Source organism: Cataglyphis hispanica, chromosome 10, assembly GCF_021464435.1.
Source record: "Cataglyphis hispanica isolate Lineage 1 chromosome 10, ULB_Chis1_1.0, whole genome shotgun sequence".
Lineage (NCBI taxonomy): Eukaryota > Metazoa > Arthropoda > Insecta > Hymenoptera > Formicidae > Cataglyphis > Cataglyphis hispanica.
This window is the reverse complement of record NC_065963.1, coordinates 4,809,494-4,834,658: the sequence shown is the minus strand read 5'-3', so window position 1 is coordinate 4,834,658 and position 25,165 is coordinate 4,809,494. Positions and strand designations below refer to the sequence as shown.

General features: G+C 37.5%; 2 protein-coding genes across 7 annotated transcripts in view; both read left to right on the top strand.

Annotated features, from left to right (window-relative positions):
• Nucleotides 1–25,165, top strand: part of LOC126852565 (cystinosin homolog) — a 266,934-nt gene that overhangs the window by 116,204 nt on the left and 125,565 nt on the right. The window lies entirely within an intron of this gene.
• Nucleotides 1–25,165, top strand: part of LOC126852525 (uncharacterized) — a 229,668-nt gene that overhangs the window by 116,300 nt on the left and 88,203 nt on the right. For all 6 annotated transcript variants that reach the window (XM_050597410.1, XM_050597409.1, XM_050597413.1 and 3 more), the window contains one exon: nucleotides 3,658–3,818. In XM_050597410.1, the coding sequence (XP_050453367.1) occupies nucleotides 3,731–3,818 (88 nt within the window). In that variant the 5' untranslated portion in view covers nucleotides 3,658–3,730. The remainder of the gene's footprint in view (nucleotides 1–3,657; nucleotides 3,819–25,165) is intronic.

Here is a 25,165-nt window from a genome sequence, read left to right as displayed (position 1 = left end):
TGCCCCGTTCTCCCTCCAAATGCGTTCGACAACGTTTCTATCAGTTACTATCCGTTTCGCGTTTCGGCGAACGTCTACGCGAAAAAGAGAGATTTATAAGCGATGACACGTGAAAGTGGTCCATTTGCATCTCGCAAGCCGCTGAGCGTGACGGCGTATCGATTGCCCGTGAAGTATAATATTTTCTTCGGTCTTTAAGATTCCAGCGAGCTATTTCATACCGCGACTTTCTCGCAGAAGAGATTCGCAGCGAGTAAATTGAAGTTCTTTGAGAACGTCATATTAGGCAATCTTTGAAAGAAAAAATTCCAAAGTTTTGGAGAGTTAAATTTAACGATTTCTGAAACATATTATAAATTAATAATTTCTTTATTCTATACGCGCTTTATTTAACTAGAGTAATACACTCGCACGGTATATGTCATTATAATATTGCAAATAATATATTTTATTTTGTTGCGTAAAGAAATCAATCAGTTACGTAGATTATTATTTGTCGAAGTACGCGTTTCAATGAGCTTGTTTGGATTCTTCTCGAGAAGGGATTCCATCAATTCTTGGTTTTCAATTTGTCGCATCGCTTTTGATAATATCATTGCAATCGTGTCGCGCCAATATTGCAATCCTTCAGGTTCGTTCAAGGAATACAATTTGCGCGATCAATAGGAAAACCGTCAAAGCGGAAGCTTCCCTGCGGTACCGCGCGCGAAGCTGGCTTTAAAACGACAAGGATGTTCCTAGGGAAGAAACAATGTTGTTGGACGGTCTTATCTCTTGCTTTCCTGTCTTCCTCGTCTCTCTTTCTTCCTTCCCGGCCTGTTATTCTTTGTCTTCTAAACATACGACGCAGCAGGTAAACGTTCAACCAACATTGTAAATTTCCGGCATTGTTTGGAAGCCGACTAGATCCTAGAATCCACCTGTATTGTCACGTAAAACGGGAGGAAAAGGATGTTTAAAACGTCGGTTGTATCGAACTATTGAAATATCTGGCGCAATAAATGAAATTTTATTGCAATTTTCTTTCTCCAATATATACGTTTCTCTATCAAATAAGCTCAAATCTTTTGCGCACAGCACAATATCTTTTATTCTATGACTTTTCATTTTTAATGAGGTACAAATATAACTGGATATTAATAAAATATAAATTTATTAGATATTTTTATTGAACGTTATACAACATAAGAAATTTTACATATTTAAATATTACAAAAAAAATAAGAACTTTTACATATATGTTTCTATTTATGCTGCATTATGCTACACATTTTGTTTTTTTTTTTGTTTTTTTTTTCATCTTGATCAAGTAGAGATAATATTTCTTTAATTTGATCCATGCCATGCTGTCGCGATGAAAGACTCATCTTAATCTTTATGTTCATTTATGATGCATAATGTCGAGGAAAAAGCAGAGATGGTGATAGTAATGACTTACCACAAGTTGCGATTTAAACTCGTTGTACTATGAAAGCCATAAAAATTTTTCCGCGCAAATATTGCGACAGCGAAATCAACTCTCTCTGAAATGAAATTAGCTTTTCATTTCCAAGTTCTATCTTTGTTTCCCGCTTCTTATAATCCTGGATACAATCCTACAGATACAATCTCTCTATCTCTCTCTCTCTCTTTCAGATTTTTAATTTAACTTTATTATCTTAATTATTCGCTACATTAGTTGGAAGGAAAATTATTTTTATTGCGCATCGAATGTCGCAATTAGTTATTCGAGGAAATAATTTCTATTTGGTTTTAAATGTTATTCAGATTTTCTTTGACTGTTCTCTGCATATATATTTTACCAATTATATTTTTAATTTTCATGTTTTGAGCACGCAAAGAAAATGCATTGATAAATACAATAATAAATAAGTTAAACTAAATTTTTTTTCTTGATACATGTTTAGCATTTATTTATATATATTTTTCTCGCTCTATTTCGTTCTATCTTGTAATATTTATATAATAATTTAATTATCGGAAGATTCTCGCTTGATGTTACTCGTATTGAATATTTACTTGCTTCAAAGCGAGGAATATATATACATATGTTGATATCGCCCTGTATCAAAGCCGTGAATCTAACATCTACTTAGAATCGATCAAACGCTTATAAACTGCGCACGCGAGGAGAACTAAAAAGATATTGAAAATGTGCGGGGAAGCATTGCACGTGTGTTGCAAAAGCGCCGCACCATATAACAAGTTTTCGTTGCTAGCCATGTCAAAAAACAATTTCATATGAAAAAGTTCGCGGTACGCAAATAAAATTGCTCGCCTGTAATCGAGTCCTTGAGAGGAAAAGCTGCGTTGTGGAAAATCCCGAACACCGATATTTGTCGATTGTGCATACGTCGCGTTTCCTTTACGAAACTGTCTGCATAGCAAATCTTCGAAATAACGCAGGAAAAAAAATTTGATATATCGGATGGATCATTAAAAATTTTCTTATTTAAATTTAATTTCTGATTAATACTTTTGGACTACGATTTCTATTAGAATTAAAAAGTTTAATTTTTATATATTAAATCACTTTTGTAATGCCACTATAACATAAACAAGAAAGTTTCCATGTCAAATTTGTTGAAGGATAAAAAATTGAATCGTAAAAATTCTCACACGTAAAATCTGAATATATGCCGATTTATTAATATCCCCGGTGAAATTCGACTTGGCGCGCGAGAGTCATTTTTCACGCGAAAACCATAGAAATCATCGTCGCAAATGTGTTTTCGTAAAAAGCTCGAGTGTCACGCCGGGGCTGATGCTTTTCGTCTCGAGGGGCGACGGTGACGAATTCGGGATGACATGGTCGGGATACGCGAAGCATCGTCGTCCGCGAACGAAAAGACGCGTCGCGTGCAACCAGCGAGAGAGGATATGGGCGAATTTAATTTCTACGTAACATTACACCTTAGGAGCCTTGCCAGCGGCGCCATTGTGTGCGCCTTCGGGGATCGGCCGCGAAGAGACACTCGATCGCAGGACTCCATTTGCGGTTTAGCATAATGGAAACCCAACGCGCCCCGGGGGCCATCCGCGTCCCCCCCCCTCTCTCTCTCTCCCCCCTCACCTCCTCCGGGCATCCCATCTCGCCTTCTGAATCTACTTCGTTCTCGTATTCTCTCTCCCGCTATGTGCTTGCACGACGTAAGAATGGGCGAGAATAAGTAAGCCGAGAGAAAACATGGCGAGAAAGATAACCCGCTATTCTGTCGTCATACCATTCAACGTCACGGTACGGTCATCTCGAATGAGAGGACGAGTAATCGCTTCTCAAATGTGCGAGCGTAACATCGGTTGTGGATTTTTATTCGAAATGTGATTATAACATTTGCAATAATGAAAGATAGATTCGTCTTTAACATTTCAGAAAAGAATGTTTCTAATTAATTGTTATCAAACTGTATGGATATAAAAGAACGACACACATTCAGTTTATTTTTTTTTTTTCTTTTTTATTATTAATGTTAATTTACTGACGATACTGGTTTCAGTTTCTAGATCTTTGTCATAGTATAATAAATATTCTTGAATTATCCGGCAAATGTGTGTCTGCTGTGGCTCGATGATAGCCATCATGTCTTACGAGACTCTTTGCGAGATTCATTTTCATAAACGAAACCGAGTCTCATGTCTTATCTCTTATTCTTACAGGGAGGCTGTGATGAGGGAAGTCGGCTAAGAAGAGCCCGTGTCGCGCAAGCGCCGGTAGAGGAGTATAGGAAAGATGCCGCTTTCCTTGAGAGTCTTATTAAGCCCGCTGCTGCTTCTAATCATCGCAGGAAGCACCGGCGCCTTCAGCTCCCGGCAAGGAGGTAAGAAACCTTCGTTTCTTGAACGACGTTTTGTGCCCGGCGGGGAGACAATGACGATGACACGAACGAAGACGATGATGAGACGGCGGTGACGATAGTCGTTACGAATTCCGCCTTTTCGTGGCTACGACGAATTTCTACGAGAATAGTCGCGGTCTTATACTTTCTCTCCCCTTTCTCGTCGCGAAATTCGTCGCTAGATGTTGCGTTGTATCTTCAAGTTTTGAGATAGCGCGCATTTCCGTCTCTGCACAGCATCCGCCTGTCAATTTCACGCTATTTGCACATTCGCCGACAAGCGTGAAAATACGTTATCGCCGCGTTATTCCTTCGTTTATTTCACGCACGTTTCCTTGTCAACCAGACTGGGGAGAATTTGCGTTGCATATTTTCCATACAAAAATGTTTTAATAAGATAAATTAATCAATTATACCGAACAGAAATAAGAAAAAAGAGACCGTTTGAAAAGAGAAAAGATATCTCTTTATACATGCGTGTGAATGAAATCGTGGAGCTTCTATATATTTTTCTAAAAACTCGCAGGTTCTTCTGATAAAATAATGAGTGCGCTATGTAACGAATTGCAGCAGGGAGTATATTTCACAAGCCACATATTTCAGAGCAGAAAGACGAAACATTTCCGATCTTTTAGCTATTCTATAACTTTGCACATATATGTGGATTTATTTCGAGAATCGTATTCACAATTACTTATTTCCGAATAAATATCGAGAGGCCAACAATATAAGCAAAATATTTCTGTATCTCTCAATATTTTCATCCATTAATATCATCTATTTCTTTTATCCCTCTCCCCCTTTTTTCTCTCTCTTTGTTGCTCTCTCTCTCTCTTTCTCTCTTTCTATCGCTTTCGTTTTAGCCATCTGCTTGCATTGTCGAGAGAATACCTCTTAGTGACCATTTCCTAGATTAAGGTCACCTGAAAAGCAAATAGTTGTTAGAGGAACGACAGAGAGAGAGAGAGAGAGAGAGAGAGAGAGGGGGGGGGATAGAGGTACACAGAAGGAGAAAGAGGAGCTCTGTGTAGTCTCACAGATGGCGAACTTCCGGTATATATACGTTCCTGGAAAACTATTATGCGCGAAGGTCCGTTGCATTCGAGAGAAACTTGGCGTACTAGAAGATACGAGCGAAAGCTGGACAAATTGTCCTACGATCCTCGCGATTCGCCAATGACGGTAAATCCTTCGTCGCAATCCGGACAATGCATTCGATCGATGCGATGCTGGATCAGTGGTTTCCAACCTTTTCCGAAGATACAGACTCTCGCATGATAAATAATCGCGGAGCGCAGTCATTTCATTACTTATGTATACGATTAATCCAATGCTTCTATACAAAGCACATAAATAGTATTTCCTATTTTCCTTGAATTATTAATGTAGAGCTTTTTTGCATACAAAGCATAATTATTTCAAGGGAAATTAAAAAATTGTAAGCCGTATTAAAATAGAAGGAAGAGGAAAATTGTAATGGAGAATCACATATCGGGAAGTTTCAATTACGTGATGCACACATTCAGTGTGATTTCATCGAATGCCAGACACGGACAAAATTCCGTCTGAACGAGTATATTTCTCGCAATTCATCGTTGCATAAAAATGCGTTCTATATCGGACTTTTAATTTATTAAAGATCCTTCACACATTGCATTCAAACTCAATACCATGGAAACGTTAGAAGATTATACGTAGAGGAAAATTATCGTCTAAGGAAAGTAAATTTCCGAGACCGTTTTATATATATATATATATATATATACACATCGTAGAACGAAATTCGAGTAAATATTCGAACATATCGAGTAAAATAGATTTCCAATATTGAAGAAATAGGAGGAAATGTCGATTGCCGTAGACAGAACGTCTGCACCGCAGACGTACAAGCAGATTTTCGAAGCGTCTTGAATATATATATATATATATATATGTATAATATCGGCAGTAACACAGTTGAATTTTACCAACTTTGTCTCGGTCCTTGTCACCGCCTTGATCGCGATGACATGCCCCACAATGATCAGCGAACCGGTTATGCGCGCATACACACACCCTTGTTCCACATTCGCGAATGCAAATACGCGATTTTCCGGAGTGGTTCGACTTTGAATCCGACCCGGGTTCCGCATTTAGGTCAGAGCCCTAGTGCGGCCATTCTCTCGAAAGGGCAAAAAGCCACCCTCGCCGAACGTTTCTCGGGTGGACGTTGATTAGCTGGAAATTTATACGCCCTCGAATTGGACGCTGACATCCGGCGGCAAATTCGTGGTCGTCGCGCTGAGAGAGAAAATGCCGCGTGGTTGAGGAGGAATTTGGTCGCCGTATAATCGTGGCGCAAACAAGATTATCTGATCGAATTTTAACGCGATGTATGCCTCGCGTGTATGTGATTCCTGGCCGACGACGAGGCGCAGCACTCGTAAATATTCGTGCTCTGTACACGATCGTGTGTGTTACAGACATGAACGTGTGTTTGAGCGTGTTTCCGTTCAACTTAGCGAGACGAGGCGACAGCGATGGCAACGACGACGACGACAATCTCGAGCGACGACGAATTTACAGCGTATAAACACGTTGTCCTAGTTATCTCGCTATCGTGCTTTCGCGGAGCCTCCTATCCTTTTATTACATTTTCCCTATCGCTTCCTTCCTTCCTTCCCCCTTTCCTCGCTATTTGCATTTCGCTTTTTTCTCCATCGCCTGACGCCGCTGCCTTATCTTAATATTAGCGAATTTAAGCAAACTCGCGAGCACGCATCTTTCAGAGTGTTTACTTTCAAGCGTCATGAAGACCGTTTCACGGGAGGTTTTATAGCTTATGTGAATATCTATCGATGAAATTGGACACTTGATGTTGTTTGAAATTCGTGAAAAAAATTATGTAAGTCCCGTTGACGAAATAAAAATATTAATAATATAAATATTAGAACAGACTATCATACTTGTTTTAAATATTTAGTTAAAATCTATTGTATATAAATTGATTGAATTTATCTGGATACAATGCATTTTTATTTCAGTAGATTTAGAAATTTTTATTTATTTATTTCATTATTTTTTTTCTAATTCTACTTTAAATCTATATGCAAAGTATGGGTAAGTTCTGTAGGAAATGACTTTGGACGTTATCTAAAATCTTAGAATATTTACTTTCAAATTTTTATATATTCTAAATGTTTTTTATATCTCACGAAATCTGCATTCTTGGAATTATTTAATAGAAATACTTTTTTCCATTTGTCATTGTTATTAAAATAAAAATGCCTTATAAATTCTTTGACTTTTCTATATTTTATAATCTGATAATGTCAAGAGGTTAAGATATTTTGTCTAGTAAAAAGCGTCGGTTTGAGATTCAAGAATAAGGAAGCGAAGCCAAAGCGGATTATAATTACCACGGGGTTGACAACCCGCGTGACAACTCACCGTGAGTCCAAATCGTCGTCATCGCCGCGATTATGTACGGCAGTTTCCGTGGTTGCGGAATACGATTTCGCGATAAAACGGCTTGCGCCACGGGCGACGCGCGAGCCCTCCGCATCATATGGAGATACGCACGAGTATACAATTAAGCGAATATCATGAGGTTAATATCCCTTCTCCTCCTCCTTCTCCTCTTGCTCCTCTTCCTGCGCGAAAGGATCTGTTTGTTAGTCGCGAGAAACCTTGCTTTGATCTTGCTTGGAACCAGAAGGCGGGATGTTGTACGACGCGACGAACGGCGTGCAGCGCATATCCCGTTAACGAGATCGTGCTTGCTAGAGCAGCTCTTGCACCTCAAGGTGCAACAAAGGACAAAGGTGAAAGAAGGGTGAACGGGAAGCAGGGTACACCCCCCGACCCCTCGGAGTCGGGCTTGTCGCACGTTTCGCGTCACATTTTTCGAACTTTGCCGTTTTCTCCTCTTTTTTGCGACTCCTTTTCTGCTTCTTTATCTTCTGCTTCTTCTTCTTCTTCTTCTCGCGACTATTCTTTCCTCTTTCCCCCATCTGGCAGTTTTCCACGTTTCTGACTTTCCCTCTCTTCTGCCATTCCGCCAAAGTAGTTGTCAGATAAAATTCGCCGACGAGCAAAGTCCCAGGAGCGCGAGGAGAATTTCATGTAACCACGGAGACGATAAGAAATGGATGCTGCGAAATTTCAGAATAGGAAAGACAAGAGAAAGAGAAATGTATTATATTTCCACCCGCCTCGCGCGCCCTCCCCTATCCCTGTCGCTTCTTGCTCCTCGGCTGATACATTTTTTATTCCCGTGGACGACGTTGTTTGCTTTTCTCACGCGACGCCTACGCGATTCTCTCTCCGATCTCCTTGCGAGATAAATGCCTGTCTTCGTGACAAGCGCTTCTTTATTCATCCTCGATAGAAACTTGCCCCATCAAAAATTGCGAGATATGACGCACTGCACATTTTGCTCATGAGCATCATAGCTGTTCAAGTTGAGAAGAATATTCCGGGATTCTTCTCCTGGGAAGGGAAACTATCGAACTAAGCAAAGTTCACGCACGCAACTTTTTCTTAAGTATATATTATAACAAATATATATTTATTAATTATTCAATTTTGTGGTATACATCATGGTATTTCGATTATATAGAAAATGCAATATTATGATAATAAATCCAATCAAACTAACGTTTGCATTATACTTTATATTATTGTGGTTTTTACTAATCACGATGATGTTAAAATAGACGCTACGTGTCATGCGCTTCTAATAGAAACATAATATTAATCGCGGAATAATTATAAATTATTAATATATTAATTTATAATTCTATGTATGGAAATGCATTATTGACATTTAAATTAGTAATTACAAGTTACAGATTACTTCTATAAATTTGTAATTAATACAACAGAGAAAGGAAGAGAGATTAATACTATTTATAATATTATATATAATTATTAATAGCTGCAGGCTGCACATTATCAACTTTAATATTTAATTACGTTTTTCCTTCGGTTTTTTTTTTATAATCTAAAAGATAAGAAATACTATAAAAATCATTTTTTCAAGAGATAATCGATCCATTTATGTAACTCAGTTTTATGATGACTTCACGCAATCTCAATCTCAAATGTTAGCTTAATTTGTTAGCCGACGGTGATCGCAGGAGAACACATGTGCGTTACGCGTGGATTACGGTTATCGTGGAAAGACGGGACACATAAATAAATAAAATTGATAAGAGTGACGAACAGGAGCTTAGGACATAAATATTTCAGATAAAATTTAACACAGACGACAGACTCGTCATCATTCACTTATATCCGCCGCTGTCACATAACCAGCTGTGTTCTTCGAATCCGGGTATCACAAATTTTTGTGTTTCTTTTACGCCCCTTCGGCTCAATGTAAGATAAAGAATGGGACAGATGGGAGGAATGAGGGCGCACGAACCAGAAACATGTAATTCTGTTTGCGGCGAGCGTAGAATGACGCTTGTGCTAGAATAGAAGATCGGAGACAAATGATCTCGCATACTTAGCGAGCGCTTGACTGTGACAAACTACCGTATACAGGAACACGTGCGCTTGTGCGACTGTGGATGGAAAATACACATACGCAAACGTATTGTACGTATACAAACGTAGCTGTACAAATACGCGTAACATCGCGCGAGGCGGTTGGCTCACTTTCGGCGAGCGTTTGCATTCGTAGGAATTCGGGAACGGTTGCCCACTTTCCGGCTTTCTCCCGCCTTCCTCTCGAGAGAGACGCGGTCTCGGCTAGACATTGCTGCGAGCCTGCTTTCCGTATTTGCTCGTTGAAAACTTTTTTTTTTTTTTTCTTTCTTTTTTACTTCCGAAGCGAAACGCCCCGCTGGATACGTACTTACCAAGAACTATGCGAATATAAGCCAACAGCGTGAGCTGTCTCGAGAGCTTCTTCTAAGCTGTACAGTAAATACACTGCAAATTTTAGTATTGAATGTCACGTCGTATTCCTTTTTTTTTATAAATAAGGAAAGTTATATTGTCTTTTACATTTATTAAAATCTTTTCTCGATTAATTTTCAAATAAATTTTCTATAATGTACATTAATTGGATGCTACTATCTCGAATATTTTATTGATTAATAGAGGATAATTTTTTCTAGAGTTAAAATCACTCATTGTTTTTATTTATTTTAATCTCACAAACGTAAAAATCTTAACATTTATGATATTTTTTTGTTGTCGAGACTGCATTACATATGATTATTATGTTTGCGATATCGTATCGAAACATACAGTCGTAAAGCACATTATTGTACTATTCAACAGGATGTGAAATAGTATAGGGATATTTTTATAGGACGATAAAATGCCAGTTTTATTCATCGATTTCGATGAGATCGCGATAAATACTGTGTCCACTTGTTTTACGTGCAGCACAAATTCAGTAGATTATTGCTTCGTATCATGTGACTCGGTCGTTCTTTATATTGCACGTGTTTATTCTTTTTTCCTAGTGCATGCGTCGGCGTTAATAATTCTCCCCTTTACACTGACTGGAGAATGCTTTGTTTCAAGAATCGTGAACTCTCGGACTTTATCATACACGCTTCCGAAATTCGCGAGAAACAAACTGCTACGATTTTAAAAAGCGACGGAAATATTTTTCCTCCGGGAGAACAAAACACGGAGGTCATAGGTAAAAAATAAAAATTTTTAAATAATTCTTTCTAAAAACTGAAAAAATAATCGCTATTCGATAATTACAAAATTCTATTTATTTATTATTATATAATTGAAGCATCTATTTCAAAAATATGAAATTAAAATTCCGTAATAAAGTACTCGCTCTGTCAATCATTAAATAAAAGTTTTAAGATAAAAAATAAAATGTATACAGAATTGAAAATATATAAAAAAATAGAGAACTGAAAAAAATCACTAACAAGAGAACATATACAAAAAAAAAAATATGTTAAAAGTAAAAATATATAAAAAAAGATTTAGAGGATTTATTAGATAATTTCAAATTGGAAAGAATCAGCTGTGAATAGAATGTCTAGAGAATATCTATTTTTTTTTAATCATTCTATTCCCGTAAAGAAGAAGCTAACGAACTGCGATCAGAAATGCGCGCAAAATCAAATGAAGGAATTTTCGGTCGACTTGTTTTCTTCGTTCTTTGGAAGCGTGCCAGAGATCATTTGCCTTCTTTTTCTTTTTACTTTCTCTTTCTATTTTTCTACAAAAATAAGATATATTGCGGCGAAGGGTGTTCGATCCAAAAATACAAGACAAATCAAACCATCTGTCTGATTTACGACTTCTTTTTATTCTACCGAAAGTTCATTTCGTCGTTCGCCATTTATTAAAATGGTACTGCGTTCTCAAATACTTAACACCAGTATCGACAGTATTTACAATTTTTTTTATATTAATTTTTTATATTAACATAACAACGATAAATAAATAAGGAAACATCATTGAGAAGAGAGAAAGAGTGAGTCTTGTAATGAGGACCGTTAATTACGCGAAAATAGATATACAAAGAACGCAGGCCGACTAGTCGCAAATTCAAAAATTTCCGATAATTACCCTGCATTAATGACAGCAAATTCGTCTCGCAGGCTCTCGCTAATTATTATTGTATTTATCGCGCGGTTCAGAGTCCCGGGACGAGTTTTTAATTTGCCCAGCCATGCGCGTATGCTTTCGCGTGCTAGGTCGGGCCGCGCTTTTTATTTTCGCGCTCCTTGTCCTTTTTCCTCTCTTTCTCTCTCTTTTTTGTTTTCTCTTTCCCGTGGCGGCGACCTTCCTGGTGCTATTTTTTTTTTTTAAACGCGCACCCATTTAGCGAGAGAATTTGTCGGACGGGGAAATATCTCTTTTGTCCGGCGATGCGACAGGCGGTTCTCGATTATTTCGCCATCGAGTCGCACGCGTCGCGTTGCGTCGCTCCGTTATTTCGCGTCCACGAGGAAAATCACCGTTCCGATCGCGAAAATTTCCGCATCGCACCCCGATCCCTTTTTGTCAAAATATGTTTGTTTTTCAGGTTATCAGATCGGCTAAGTTTCGAACGATCCGTTGGCGATCGAGCGATTTTATTTACACGAATTTTCCGCGCGTATTTTCAGGAGCCCGATTCGCCTGAGAAAATAACTAAATTATAGTTAAAGCATGATACATAAATTTACAACAATGACTTAAATTAAAATATTTATTAAAAGACTGCTAATAACACAATTAAGAATGATTTAATTAAAAATTATTCTCTCCAAAATTAAAATTTTTTAAGAGCAACGAATTTTATTAATTATTTCTGTAAATGTGTGCTGTTAATGTATAAAAATATCAAATGGCTGATTATTATATCACAAGCAGCAAAAATTTTTATAAGAATACCAATTGCATGTAGACGAACACTTTTAGCGATCGAGATGAAAGGAATTAAATGACTAATGAATCAAGCAGTCAAGAGTACTGAAATATCGCGAATGTGTTGATTGAAAATCAAAATCTCGAATTCTCGGTTCTATCGCTTTTCTAATTGTTTTAAGCCGTGTAATATCTGCATTCACGCGCGCAGCGTCCCCGCGGCTCTTGGCCGACGCGATGAATTCGCATCGATCTTCCCGTGCGCGCTGCAACACGCTGCAACGCACGCACATCGGCGGCCAGGATCAATTCAAATTCGCATTATTGCCGAGAAGCCGGGTGCGCGATACACCGCTCGATCCGACACCTAATACCGGTAATTCCGGTTTATTAGGTTGAACCGCATTAGGTTTCCGGTTTATTAGGTCGAGTCCGTGTCCAACGGCCAGCATTACTCCGAGCGATCGTTTATGGATACGATCCGACGAGCCTGTCTCCATGTTTAATTGAATAATTCTGATCGGCTTTATTTCCCGGCCACCGGGAAATGACGTGCGAGATTGTCTATTTAAAATGTCGCTTCTGCGCGAATATCTCAATTCGATCCTTACACGACACTTTGATAATCATTCTACGATTCTGTTTTAATCGAGCGTAGAATTAATAAGAGAAATTGAAATTAATCTTTTATTAAAATATATATATCAAGGAATTATGCGATCGTACAAGTCATGAAAAGATCAATTGTGTTTACATCAATATTAAAAAAAAAAAAAAAGTATGGAATAGCCTTCAATTTAACGCATTACATAATTTCATCAGATTCATACGAATTGTTGAATAATCCCGTGAGTTTATACCTCCATTGTATTAGAAGGATTAACACACGCTGTTGCTGCACATGCTGTATGTGAAATTGTTCCAGGTTTCTCCGGCAAGATTCGCGATAAAACTGTCAAATAAATAGCGGTGCATATTATAGATTATATCTTACTGGTGCATTAATCAGCGATACAATTTGCGCGATAAGAAGACAATGACTATTATTTTTCACTACAGAAATTAAGCTAATGCGTTGTCAAATCAAACAGTTCCATCGATAAGGCTTGTCATTAATCCGTCAAACAAGATTGTCATTGATTCGATTAGGGCTTATGTTCCTGACAAGGAATTGAATATACCCTATCATACATATTAATATGCCTGCGAATGACATATTGCGCGGAATACGGGCCGCGAATGACGTAATTGATGTTATATAATATCAATAATCAAGGGAAAGCTCATTTCACTAGCGAATAAGCCGAAATGTAACGTATCGGAAACGCGATTTGTTTTCAAACTCTCACTGCTAATAAATTAATCTTCCAGAGGAAAACAACAATATCTTATCGTATAATTGAACAGCTCTAATTGTTTTAGAACGAGGTGTTTGAATTTTGATTGTTCCTTTGTTTAGAAATCTTGGCTTTGATCGATAAGATTAATATAATATATTGTTACATTATTTTTTTAATATAATACATATAAACATAACATATTACATTATTAAATTCACGTTTGGAGATAAATTAAGATATTTTTCGTAATTTTTTTTTATTGAAAATTTTACATTTATCATTAGATCTATGTATATTGAATTGAATTATTTGTTCTATCAAAATATCTTTCTATATATATATATCAAATCGTTGACATGACATTTAATGTAGACGTCGAAGCACTCAATAGCGTTGTATATTTTATTGAAAATTTTCTTCTATAATATAATAATGTGGCAATGTATCTTTTTATTTTGTGATTATCGTTCCATTACAATGTTATCGGTCTATTACCATGGATAAGGCATTAAAATGATTATCTGGATCTATCGATCGGTGGCTTGTTAGTTGGCTGTTTCTTCGACGAAGGCCGATGGCTGGAAAGTAATTTCTTGGCCAATAAATGACAACGGGGAAAAGAGACGCGCGGATGAAGGGAAAAAAAAACAAGGAGAAGGGAAAACCACTCGGGAAAAAAGGGGGCAAGCTTAGCGCGACGAAACAAGGAGACCCTTTTTTTAACCATAGTCTTCTTCCTGCACGTCAAGATTTTTCCAACGAAAAATGGGTTGTCGTTCATCATCCATACGATAACAAGAAATTTGATTGAAAATATAGACAGCGATATAAAAGCGAGTATATATCTTTCGAAGATACTTTATGCATAAAATAATTCCCAGAGTTGCGGTTTTTTGTGTACAATAATCAAATATACTAGAGAGTGATTAAAACCTTCTTTCTGTAGAGCAGCTAACCACGATATTTAGCATTAAAAAGAAATGCTTTTATTTTACGAGGCAGTGTCTCGAATATTTGAAGACAGACGCACAGAATGTGCGATTAGATTTGTTTTCTCAGCCGCGAGTAGACGCGCGTTCTATATGCTCTGCGCTAAATTTACGAATCGTCGGCGCGTCTCGCGTCCTCTCCTTTTAGGCTCTCGGTTGTCAACGTTGTGTCATTGCGTTTTATCCGGACACACGGTAATTTTGGCAGCCGGTAACAATAACGACATTGCACTGCTCTCTGACACATCGCAGTTCGTTTTAGATTCCCAGACGTCTATTCACCTGCTTTCTTTTTGCAGAGCTCTTCTCTTCTCTTCTCTTTTCGCTTTTTCTTCGTCTTGCTCCGCTCTTGCTTAGAAAGCAGGCGCCTGATATTTTCACTATTAAACACATGTATCTTATATTAATCTAATATTACGAACATTGCGAGAATAGAGTTCATATTTATCCATCTGCATTCCCATGTACGCATGCATATGTGAAGATTCCAACGAAATAGAAAAATATTAAATTTTATTCCTGCGAGATATTATAAAGTGTCAGATTTGTCACCGATGCGAAATATATAAAAAAATCTTTAGTATAAACAAATATATAATTAATGTATTTAAATAAAAAATTGTCATGAATAGGTATATAAATATTTTCAAAGATATTAAGTTTTTAATTTTATACTTTAAGATATATCGATATTTTATCTTATTTGCGATAGTATTTTTTTTTGTCTATAAATGCGAACGGAGTATGTGCATGTCGATATACATATGTATGAATATAATAATCGTGAGTTATGTTTTTCAATATTCCCGGCCAGCAACAATACGATGCTGCATCGTCGAGCGTTCGGAGCTCGTTTTAGATTCCGGCCTCTTCTTTTTGCTTCTTTATTCACGTCTCGTATTTAAGGGGCGGTCTTGTTAGTTGTGCTTTTACACTTCTAGATACAAGTGCGACGGCTGCGATGTGACGCGCGCGTTTTTATTCGTTCCAACTAGGCGTTCGTTTTTAATTACCAGCTGCACGCACTAAAGCATCGCAATGATGCGTATCATTATTTTGCTACATTATTATATTATTATTATTATTTACCATTATTATACACCACGTAATTCCGTTGATTAATATCTTTGCTCTCTCAAACATAGAGTAGCAAGTAATATAATAGAAATCGATGTTTTGTAATATCAAAGCTTGCACATCATGTTTAGTGAAAAAATATCAATCAAGAGAGGCGATAAGCAAACTCGTATTTCGCTCATAATTTCCATGTTTATCGATTCTACATTCCATTTATATACATATGTAGATGGATATATATGCGCGCATATGCCGTGTAAAAATAGTAGAAATACAAATCGTATAATTACTTCTCGACATATAGTTCGATTTATCACGACACGTGATCCAATTTATCCTCCCTAACATATGCTTAATCAAGATAGTATATTTCTCTTTGTCACGCGGGGAGATAACGGACGTCTCCGGCGCCATGTCCGCCTCTTGTATTTCACGGTGGTCTTTTTTTCAGACAGAACCGTGACGAGCAAAGACGTACTTAACCGTGGAACAGAGGCGCGCATCTACGGGCGACTATTATTAGTCTTAATAGACCATGTGTTACAAGTGGAAACGTTGATTCGGCGTCTTTTACTCGCGAGAGCCTGTCGCCGTGACAAGAACAATGGCAAAGGAATAAGCATCGAAGGGTCGTGCGCAGTCTTGAACGAGCTCTCTCGTTAATCCTCGCGACAGTCGCGTAGATTTACATTTGTAAATGAATTACATTTGTAATTCAAGAAAGAAGTCTTTCATCCGCGTGTTTTCTTCCTTTTTTCGCATTGTTATGCATGAATAAAGTTGAAAGAAGGATTAATTTCATTGCTAATGAAAATCTCTTGTGTCTAGTGTCTTAATTACATCCGATTAAAATGCACATTTTTATATAGAAATAAAATGAAGTAAAATTTATTTTTTTTTTCTTTTTTGTAAATAATAGTGCTTTCGTTAGTTAGTATCAAATGTAATGTAGTATCATATGTGATTTTATTCGGTACGAAACAATTTCCGCGATTTTCCGACGATCGATTCTCATCATTTCTCTTTTATCTTTTCGTCATTTCGTAATCTCATTGCGTATATAGGATAACAAGAAAATAATTAAAATCCGCTAACTTTGATGAAGACAGAAAGAGCAAGGATGTATAAAAATGAGAAAAAAAGATACACACCTCGTGACGAAATTAAAAAAGTCTAGCGAACTAAACAAGCGCGCACAAGCGGCGGGTCCCTGGGATCGGAACAAACGATCAGGAAATGGAAGAAGTAAAACGGAGATTGAAAAAAGGGTGACTGCGTCGCCGATAGCGCTTTTTCAAATTCTTTACCAAGCTTCTTCTTTCCTCTTTCAGGAATTCTTATCTTTTCTATATTCCTGACTGACTTTTGCTTGCTCAAGCATTTATCATTCTGATATTACGTGATATCGTGACACAAATGCCAAAATGGTTTATGTTTTGAAGACTATCAATATCATGGTTATTATACAACAAAAGTAAATATATAAAATACAATTCACGCGATAAATAAACATCGTTTAATTTTAGCATACATAAAACTTGTGAATATTATTCGCAGTCGTGTTACTCAATTGTTGTGGAAAAGTGAAAATCATATCAGATCATATAATTATAAATTACAACACTATATGTTGTAATTAATACATTTATACTTTTATTTAAAAGAAGAAATTTGTGTGTAAAACGATTTTTATTTGTTCGTATAAAAATATGTGTTTGTGGAGGAATAAAACTCAAGATTCTGCGAGTGAGAATAGAAGTCGATTCCTCCGTTAAGCCGCGACAAATTGAACCGAAACGTAACAAGGCGCGACGAAATTTCATCCCCCTCCCTCACGCAATTCGAATTTCAACCCCTCGCTAAACGTGCGGCCGCGTCGCTTTCGTCGCTTAAGTGCCCGGCTCGTAAACGCACCGATGTCGCGCGCGCGGTTGACATCCGGCATTATCGTCCCATGATTTACGCATTCCACGACTGTATTTCATCGTTCGCATCTCCTTTCGTCGAAATTTATTATTGCGCGCGCGCGCGCGCACACACACACACTCTCGAAATTCGTTTTAATAATACGGGCATTTCGCCATCGTCGTTCTCCTTTTCACCCCCACGACGCCACCACCCACGGCCCTCGCTCCGTCTCTCTTTTATCCTTCCGTTCTCACCCCCCTTTTCCTTCATCCTTCCGCCGTTTCCTTTTCCAGCGTTTCTCCGTTTACCGCCTAACCACGAGTGGAACGAGTCGCTCGGCGCGGATTACAACGTGTAAAAGGGAGACATCAGGAGGAGTAACGGGATACCGAGGCCGCTCCCGGGAAATGCTCCCGGGAACTCGACGGGCGATAAATAATCAGATTAATGAAAAATATTTCCTGCCGCGCGCGGATAGAAGGGGAAAGGGGGATGGGGTGTCTGCGCTCGAGTGCACTTACGTATATAACGCCCCTCCCCCCTCCACCCCGTTTCCTCCCCCCTCGTTCGTTATCCTGTGTGCGTGCGTGCGTGCGTGCGTGCGAGCCGAGGCAAAAAGGGGAAGGGAGAGACGGTTTAAGCGCGCGGGTTGGGTTTATTTGGAGAAGCGTTACGTGGTGTAATTTCGTTGGGGAAATTGCCAAGTGGCTCAACATCGGAGGAATTTAGAAATATAATGCGGGACTATTCTACACACGCGCGGCTTTTCGTCGTTTTGCGATAATTTTAGATTCGCGATACAATTCCGTGACAGTTGTAATTCTGAGGTAAATATGTATGAGACAGATATCGCAAGGTGGAATTTAAAAATATAATTTAATTACGTTAATTTTATACGTTTATTTTAATATATTATGCTGCAAAACGATCAAGATTCAAATTTTATTACATTTTATACATTTTGCTGAATATAGCGAGAAATTAATTTAATAATATAATAGTTTGGCAAATTGATAAAACTAACGGAACCTAATATCTTTATTCCACAATGAAGATGGACCTCTCGGATCCTCTTTTGGATCCGCGCGTGATACATTTTTCACATCAAAATTACTAACTCAAATGGGTAAGAGATATTACATTGAGAAATAATTTATAAGATGGCTTTATATGTCTTTTTAATTTAGAGAAAAGTGGACGCTCGTGACACAATTGTGTCATCCTTATATTCGTCTGATATAAATTTCTTAAAGTAAATGCAATAAGGGAGAGAGTACAAAGGTGTTGTTACAAGTTAAAAATATCGTAGAAGTTCTAGTACATCTCTCGTATTTTATGACGGAAAACGAGTCGCTTTTACGCTCGTGTCGTAATTCTGTCGCGTTAAAATAAATATGACAAGAGAATATTTCTGTTACCATCGTGACTGCTGTATTTTAGCAATTACTACAAGCAAAAATAGTCAAGGTCGGTTACCTATCGCTATTCTTGCTATCTTAACATAAATTTGTTTAATTTACAAATTAAATGTAACAATCTACAATTTTTAACTTATTATATATTAATGTACTTTTTTAATATTTTTATGTATTTTTTTTATACCACACGAAAGAGATCATAAAATTATTCAGGAGATTATTTTTTTATCCAGGATATATATATTTTCCCCCATATTTTAATTTTCAATAAATATAAGAAGAAAAAGAGGAAGAAAGTCCGATTGTCATTTTGGGAAAATATTTTTTTCATCGAGAATTAAAAAGGCAAAAACGATAATCATCGTACATGAATCGTACAACTTGTCGGCGCAGTAATAAACGCGCGCGCACGATATGTACATTCGCACCTTTGTCGAGCAAAAGTTTTTAATTAATCGTCTGTAACCAAAGTTTTTGATTGCACTAACAGAGGCGCGGCTGGCCGAAGTGAATGAACGTTCATTCGATGCATTTGAATAATACCCTCGCGCGCCGGTTTCTCACGTAGTATTTTCTGCAGTATTGGCACAATTCGCCATCGCAATACTCGTGATTTATAAATTCCGCCCATCGAAATATACGCACCGATTGTTATACACCGACACTAGTTTAAGCGCCTCGATTGGTACCAAATCATATATGTGTGTGAGCGTCGATTTTTCCGCAATGTATCAAGGCGCCGATTGAATAATTAGCGAATTACAAAGAGCTGCTCGCGTTAAGGGAACGCCAATTAAATACAATATTTGTAATTTGAAAGAATACGCGTGACGACATTCCACGTGTACATGAAAAACGCGTCTCTCGTTTCTTGCGCTTTATCACGAATAAACATCCGTATAATTGAAATTTGAATTTTCACCGAGATTGTACCGCCTTTCTACTCTCTCTATCTTTCTCTTTGTGACTCCCCACGACATTACATGAATATTTTTTAACGCAGGAGCGCGCACTTTTATTCGTAACGACATCACGGGCCAGGATGTCGACCGGATGCATCTCTTATTTGCATCATTACGCTCGCATACGAGAATCGTATCTCGCGAGAGTGCACCGTACGGTACCGTAAAGATCGCGGCGCATGCATATATATTTCCGCCCTCTCACGTTTTACTCTGCGCTCGACCGTAACGAACGACGCAAATCTAAACCACGTACATCCTTGTCAGCCAAGATCTCGTTAGAAAGTCCGAGAAGATGGCGCTTATGCGCGCAGCTGGAAAATCGGGAAAAGCTTGCCGAGGTCAAGCGGAATGGATTGCGTCCGCTGACCAAGTGCGCCAACAACGCTCGTAAATGGTGGACGAGTGATTAGTTTTTGTAACAAGCTCTCGTGTGGCTTGCGAATGAATTTAATTCTTCAGGTACTTTAGTTATCACGCAGAACAACGAAATGTGTATTGCATGTAATTCTTTTAAGTACTTTAATATATCTGAGACTGTCTGTGTGGGTGTGATAATATGATCAAAAGAGAGAGAGAGCGATACAAAAATTATTACCGATTATAATGATTTTTAACGAAGGATTTCGAAATTCTTCGTACGTAATACTATAATAAAGTTCCGATGAGCTTTTAATAAAAATAATCGTATACGTAAGATTTAAATTAAAAATGATGATAAAAGAAAAAAAAAAATTATTATTCAGAATATACATTCACTCGTTTGCAAGATTTGACAACTTATACAGAGGCCGAAATTGTCATTATCCTTCAAGTCTTTTAAAGAGACTGTTCAACCCCTCGTTTTGTTCCCTCTGTATACCTCTTACACAGATCTTAAATTCACGTTAAATTTTGTTAAGCTCCACCCGAACGAGTACTCGACCTGCTATTCAATATTTCAGTGCAATTAGGTGGCAATACGCCTCCGCCGTACGATGAATTATTCAGGAAAACTCCGGAGAGTGAAAATAAACCGACAGTCCGACGGGGGTTTCGAGGGGGAGGCTCGCCCGTACACCGTGGCAGGGGATCATCCATTACTTAGCGCGCGTTAACGCACTTTGCCTGTAAAACGCATCGCGTTCCCGCGCGCAAGCTCGTCATCGTTGACGTTAATCGAGATCGAACTAGGGTCACAGTGCTCTCCTCTTAGGAATACGAGTAACGAGTTCCCAGCGAAATGTATCCACCTGCCTTATTAATTGGCCATCCGGCGAGATGCAAGTTTGAAATGTACTTTGCCGGCGCAGTTTCTCACATCCACACAATATTCGAAACAAAATTAAAACTTTGCGAAAATTTTACTCGTAATGAGATGATACAGTTGCAACAAGAATTAACACATCCTCTCTCTTTTTCCTTCTGAAAAAAAAATCTGCAAAAAGATTGTCTAATATCCAGACATATTAAAAATCTCGTATATATGATTGCATTATGAAGGATACTCTTATCATCGTACATATTTTCCCAATTACAGATATGAGAACTGAAGAGAAAAAAAATATCACTGTTCAATTTGAATATTGTACCGTCGATAAATTTTACGTCAAAAAGCACGAATAAATGATCGTATTTTTTTAAATTTAATTTTAAATACAAATATTGTTTTTCATTGTAAATATTGATTTATAAATATTGATTTATAGATATTGAGATAAATATTGATTTATAAATACAAATATGATTTTAATCCTAATTTCAAAATCATTCGTAAGATACTTCTACTACGTGAAACTACAACTGCAAATGAATATAAATCATGGTACGAATACATTTCGCGGAGAGAGATGTGATGTAGTGCATTCATTATAAAGGCGCAATTAATCACGAATGTTCCAAGCTGAAAAAAAAAAAAGAAACGGCTACATCACGAGCAGCAGCATTCACGCGCCACTCAACGGAAATAAATATATTCTGTCCACCCGGGCAACACACAACTTTCCTCTCATCATTCTTACCGACAGGAGGGGTGAAAAGAGAGGGAAGGGTGTAGCGGAGAGAGGCACTGACGTAGAGTAGTCCTCGCGATCTATCACTTAACGCGAAGCAGGACCGGCGGCCTACTCGTCTTTTCATCCCCGCGGGACTTTCACAATTGGGGAGGGGGAATCCTTCTTTCCAGTCCGCCCCTTTTTTTCATTCTCGTCACCACCGCAAACTAATGTATAGCTTGTGATTGGAGTGATTGCGCACACACACATATATATACACGCGATGCGCGCGAATATATGTATGTATATAACAGAGGCAAAGAGAATTGTCAATGTCTCAAGGGAGAGTGGCCGCCGCGATGCGATGTCCCATGAGAGAAACGTTGCGCGAGATTGATTCGGTGACATGTAGGCACGCACTGCCCTACGTTTTCCTTCTTCGCCCCGTGACTCGATCCGCCTCACGATATATCAATTCCATCGAGCGCTTAAATCGGGAAAGGGAGGCGCACAATGCGGCTTCGTGAAGCGCACGATAAGAATTCTCGATGAGCGAAAAAAGGACGGATCGAAAACGGCAAGTGTCACAATTAGCCTCGATTATATAATAATAGCAATGATATCAAGTATCGATTTATCATAGAAAAGATGTCACATGATTTATAACAAAATTTAATTTTTGTCAAATGTTTGGAGAAATGCCTGTGTACGGATGACGACACGTGCATCTCGAGTTGCTTTGATCGAACCGATATCAATCTACCGTATAGAGATTCCTCTCCATGTTTATAGCCATTACAGCAATTAAACGCATTCGTTCGACCGTGCGATGTTCATCGAAACGTTCCCTTTCGCGCCTATAAAATCTGATTTCGCTTTATATTCCGCGCGTTCGTTTCTGATCGGTGCGCGTTGAGATATCTATATATTGTACTTCCATTCTGATATATGTATATATATTTTTTATCAAAACGTTTTTTACGCAGATGGCAAAATTCGCTCTTTACGTGTATGAACGGTCACGTAGGAGGACCGACGGCTCGGCATAATTACACGCTTTAATTGTTTAATTAATCCTGACGATGTTTTTGGTGTTTTATCTAGATGCTCGTTAGCCGAACCAAGCACCATCGTCGTAACATGCGAAAGTGCGTATATATTTATATACATATATGTGTAATAGTATGTATGTATGTATATATATATATATATATATATATATATATATATATATATATATGTATATACATGCCGGGATAGCAGCGCATACGAGCTATATGTAAATTGTCGAGCGCGGTACGTAATCTTGCAGAAAGCATTAATAAATTTGTTGTTCTCTCCAAACTAGATTTGTTTACAGCGCCAGATGTTTTTTTTTTCCCCTTTCTTTTTTCCGTCCATCTGTCCGTTTATTTATAACGTATACGTGACGCGCGGGCGAACTCTCGTAAAACAAACAAAATGAAAAACGACACCATCGACTTGCGTAGCTTTTAAATGTAAAAGAAGTCGGCAATATTTTTGCTGAAAATATTAGAGACGAAAAAATATTATAATTACTCTCTTCATAGGAATGCATAAAATACCATAACATTCACATATGTCACAGTTTATTGTATGAAAAAAAAAAAAAGAAATTTTGTAATTTTTTTTCATTTTATTTAATATTGTATATATTTTCACTCTTTGTAATAATATTAATAGAAATATTGAGATATACTTTTTGACGCCAATTTTTTCGATTATCTAAATTTAAGGAAAAAAATCTAACAATGTTTTGCAACAGCAAATGACAAACTTAATAGCGTAAAGTAAATGTTAAGCAAACGCATGGCGTGTTTGTCTATTAATTCGCCTCTGTCTCTCCGGATGCATTAATGAGGACGAGAAGCCGAAGAAATTAGAGATTACCTGTATGCGCGCATCCTCCTATCCCGTACATTTCTCTAACGGGAGACGCTTTATTACGGATGCAGCAGCTACGTAATTATCGCTATTATGATAATCGCAATAATAATTGGTCACTGTCGTGCCCGCGTAACGGTCGCGCCACTAAGTGTCGGCTAAAGTTAACGTTAAATCCCTTCCGTGAGAGAATAAAACTCGGGAACTAATAACTCGACCAATGAAACGGATAGAGCGTGAGAAAAAAATCAACGCAACGATCGAACGTCAAACTCTAGTTAAATCATATTTAATAGAATCTTTGTATTTACAGTTGTAGGATATGCTATTGTTAATTTATATTGACAATATAAGCAGGACATGCAATAAAATAAATATATTGCGTGTGTATGTGCATGATCAATGTCTATCTTAATTTTTTGCATTTGGGTTTTTGATTTTTTTCCTTTTTTTTCTTTTAAATTGTATGTTGTAAGTTTTAAGTTTTCTGAATCTTTTTAATTTTTTTACATCAAACCTTGGCAGTTAAGAAATTGGTTTAAGAATTTACCTTAGGCTATTTTAACAAGCAAAGCGCTGAGGAAAGTCAATTAAAAATTTCTCTCAGAGAAACTTCATATAAAAATATATTACAAGCATTATCTACACGTGTATATTATCTGGCATGGAGATAGTTTAGATTGAAAATTGAAGCTTGCATATATAAATCTTGAAACGCGATGCGTTTTCCATAGTATTATTCGCAATTTAGAACTAAACTGAGCCAGGTTTCACGCAATTTTATTTATAAGTTTTTATTATTCATTAGGGAAAGCAAGAGATACATAGCCATTAATGATTTTATCATCGTGCGGGAGAAACAGTATTTCCGGCGCGCGGCGGGCGAGCATCGTGAGATTTAATCGGGAAGGTATTTTATGGTTCACACTGTCGACCAGCAGCATGAAAAATGATTACGTTATATTACTTCGCGCTAAGATGTAAAGATTTATATATCCAGCTAAAAGAGAGAGGGAGAAAGATTTTTATCAAATCATTTTTATCATATCATTCTCGGATTATTCTAATAAAATAATTCTTTTCTGATTCATTTAGCATATCTGTTATACGTTCTATTTTTACATTTATCATACTTATATATATTTCTCTTGCAGTTACAAAACTTTTAACTCTTTGGAGCTTCAAGAAATTCTGCAAAGTAAAATCTACATAGGAGCTATTATGAATAATGAGTAATAATGTTAAAAGCATCAAAGCGATGAGAATTAGCATGAGATTATGTAATCCCGGACGATTATTATAATTGATGATAGCAGCGAAATGATAAACAATTACAGACAACTTGACTTAACTTGTTAAGTCGATGATATCGTGATATTGAGATTATAATCTTTATGTAAATCCTCTTATCTTACTTCCTGCCGTTATCTTCTTT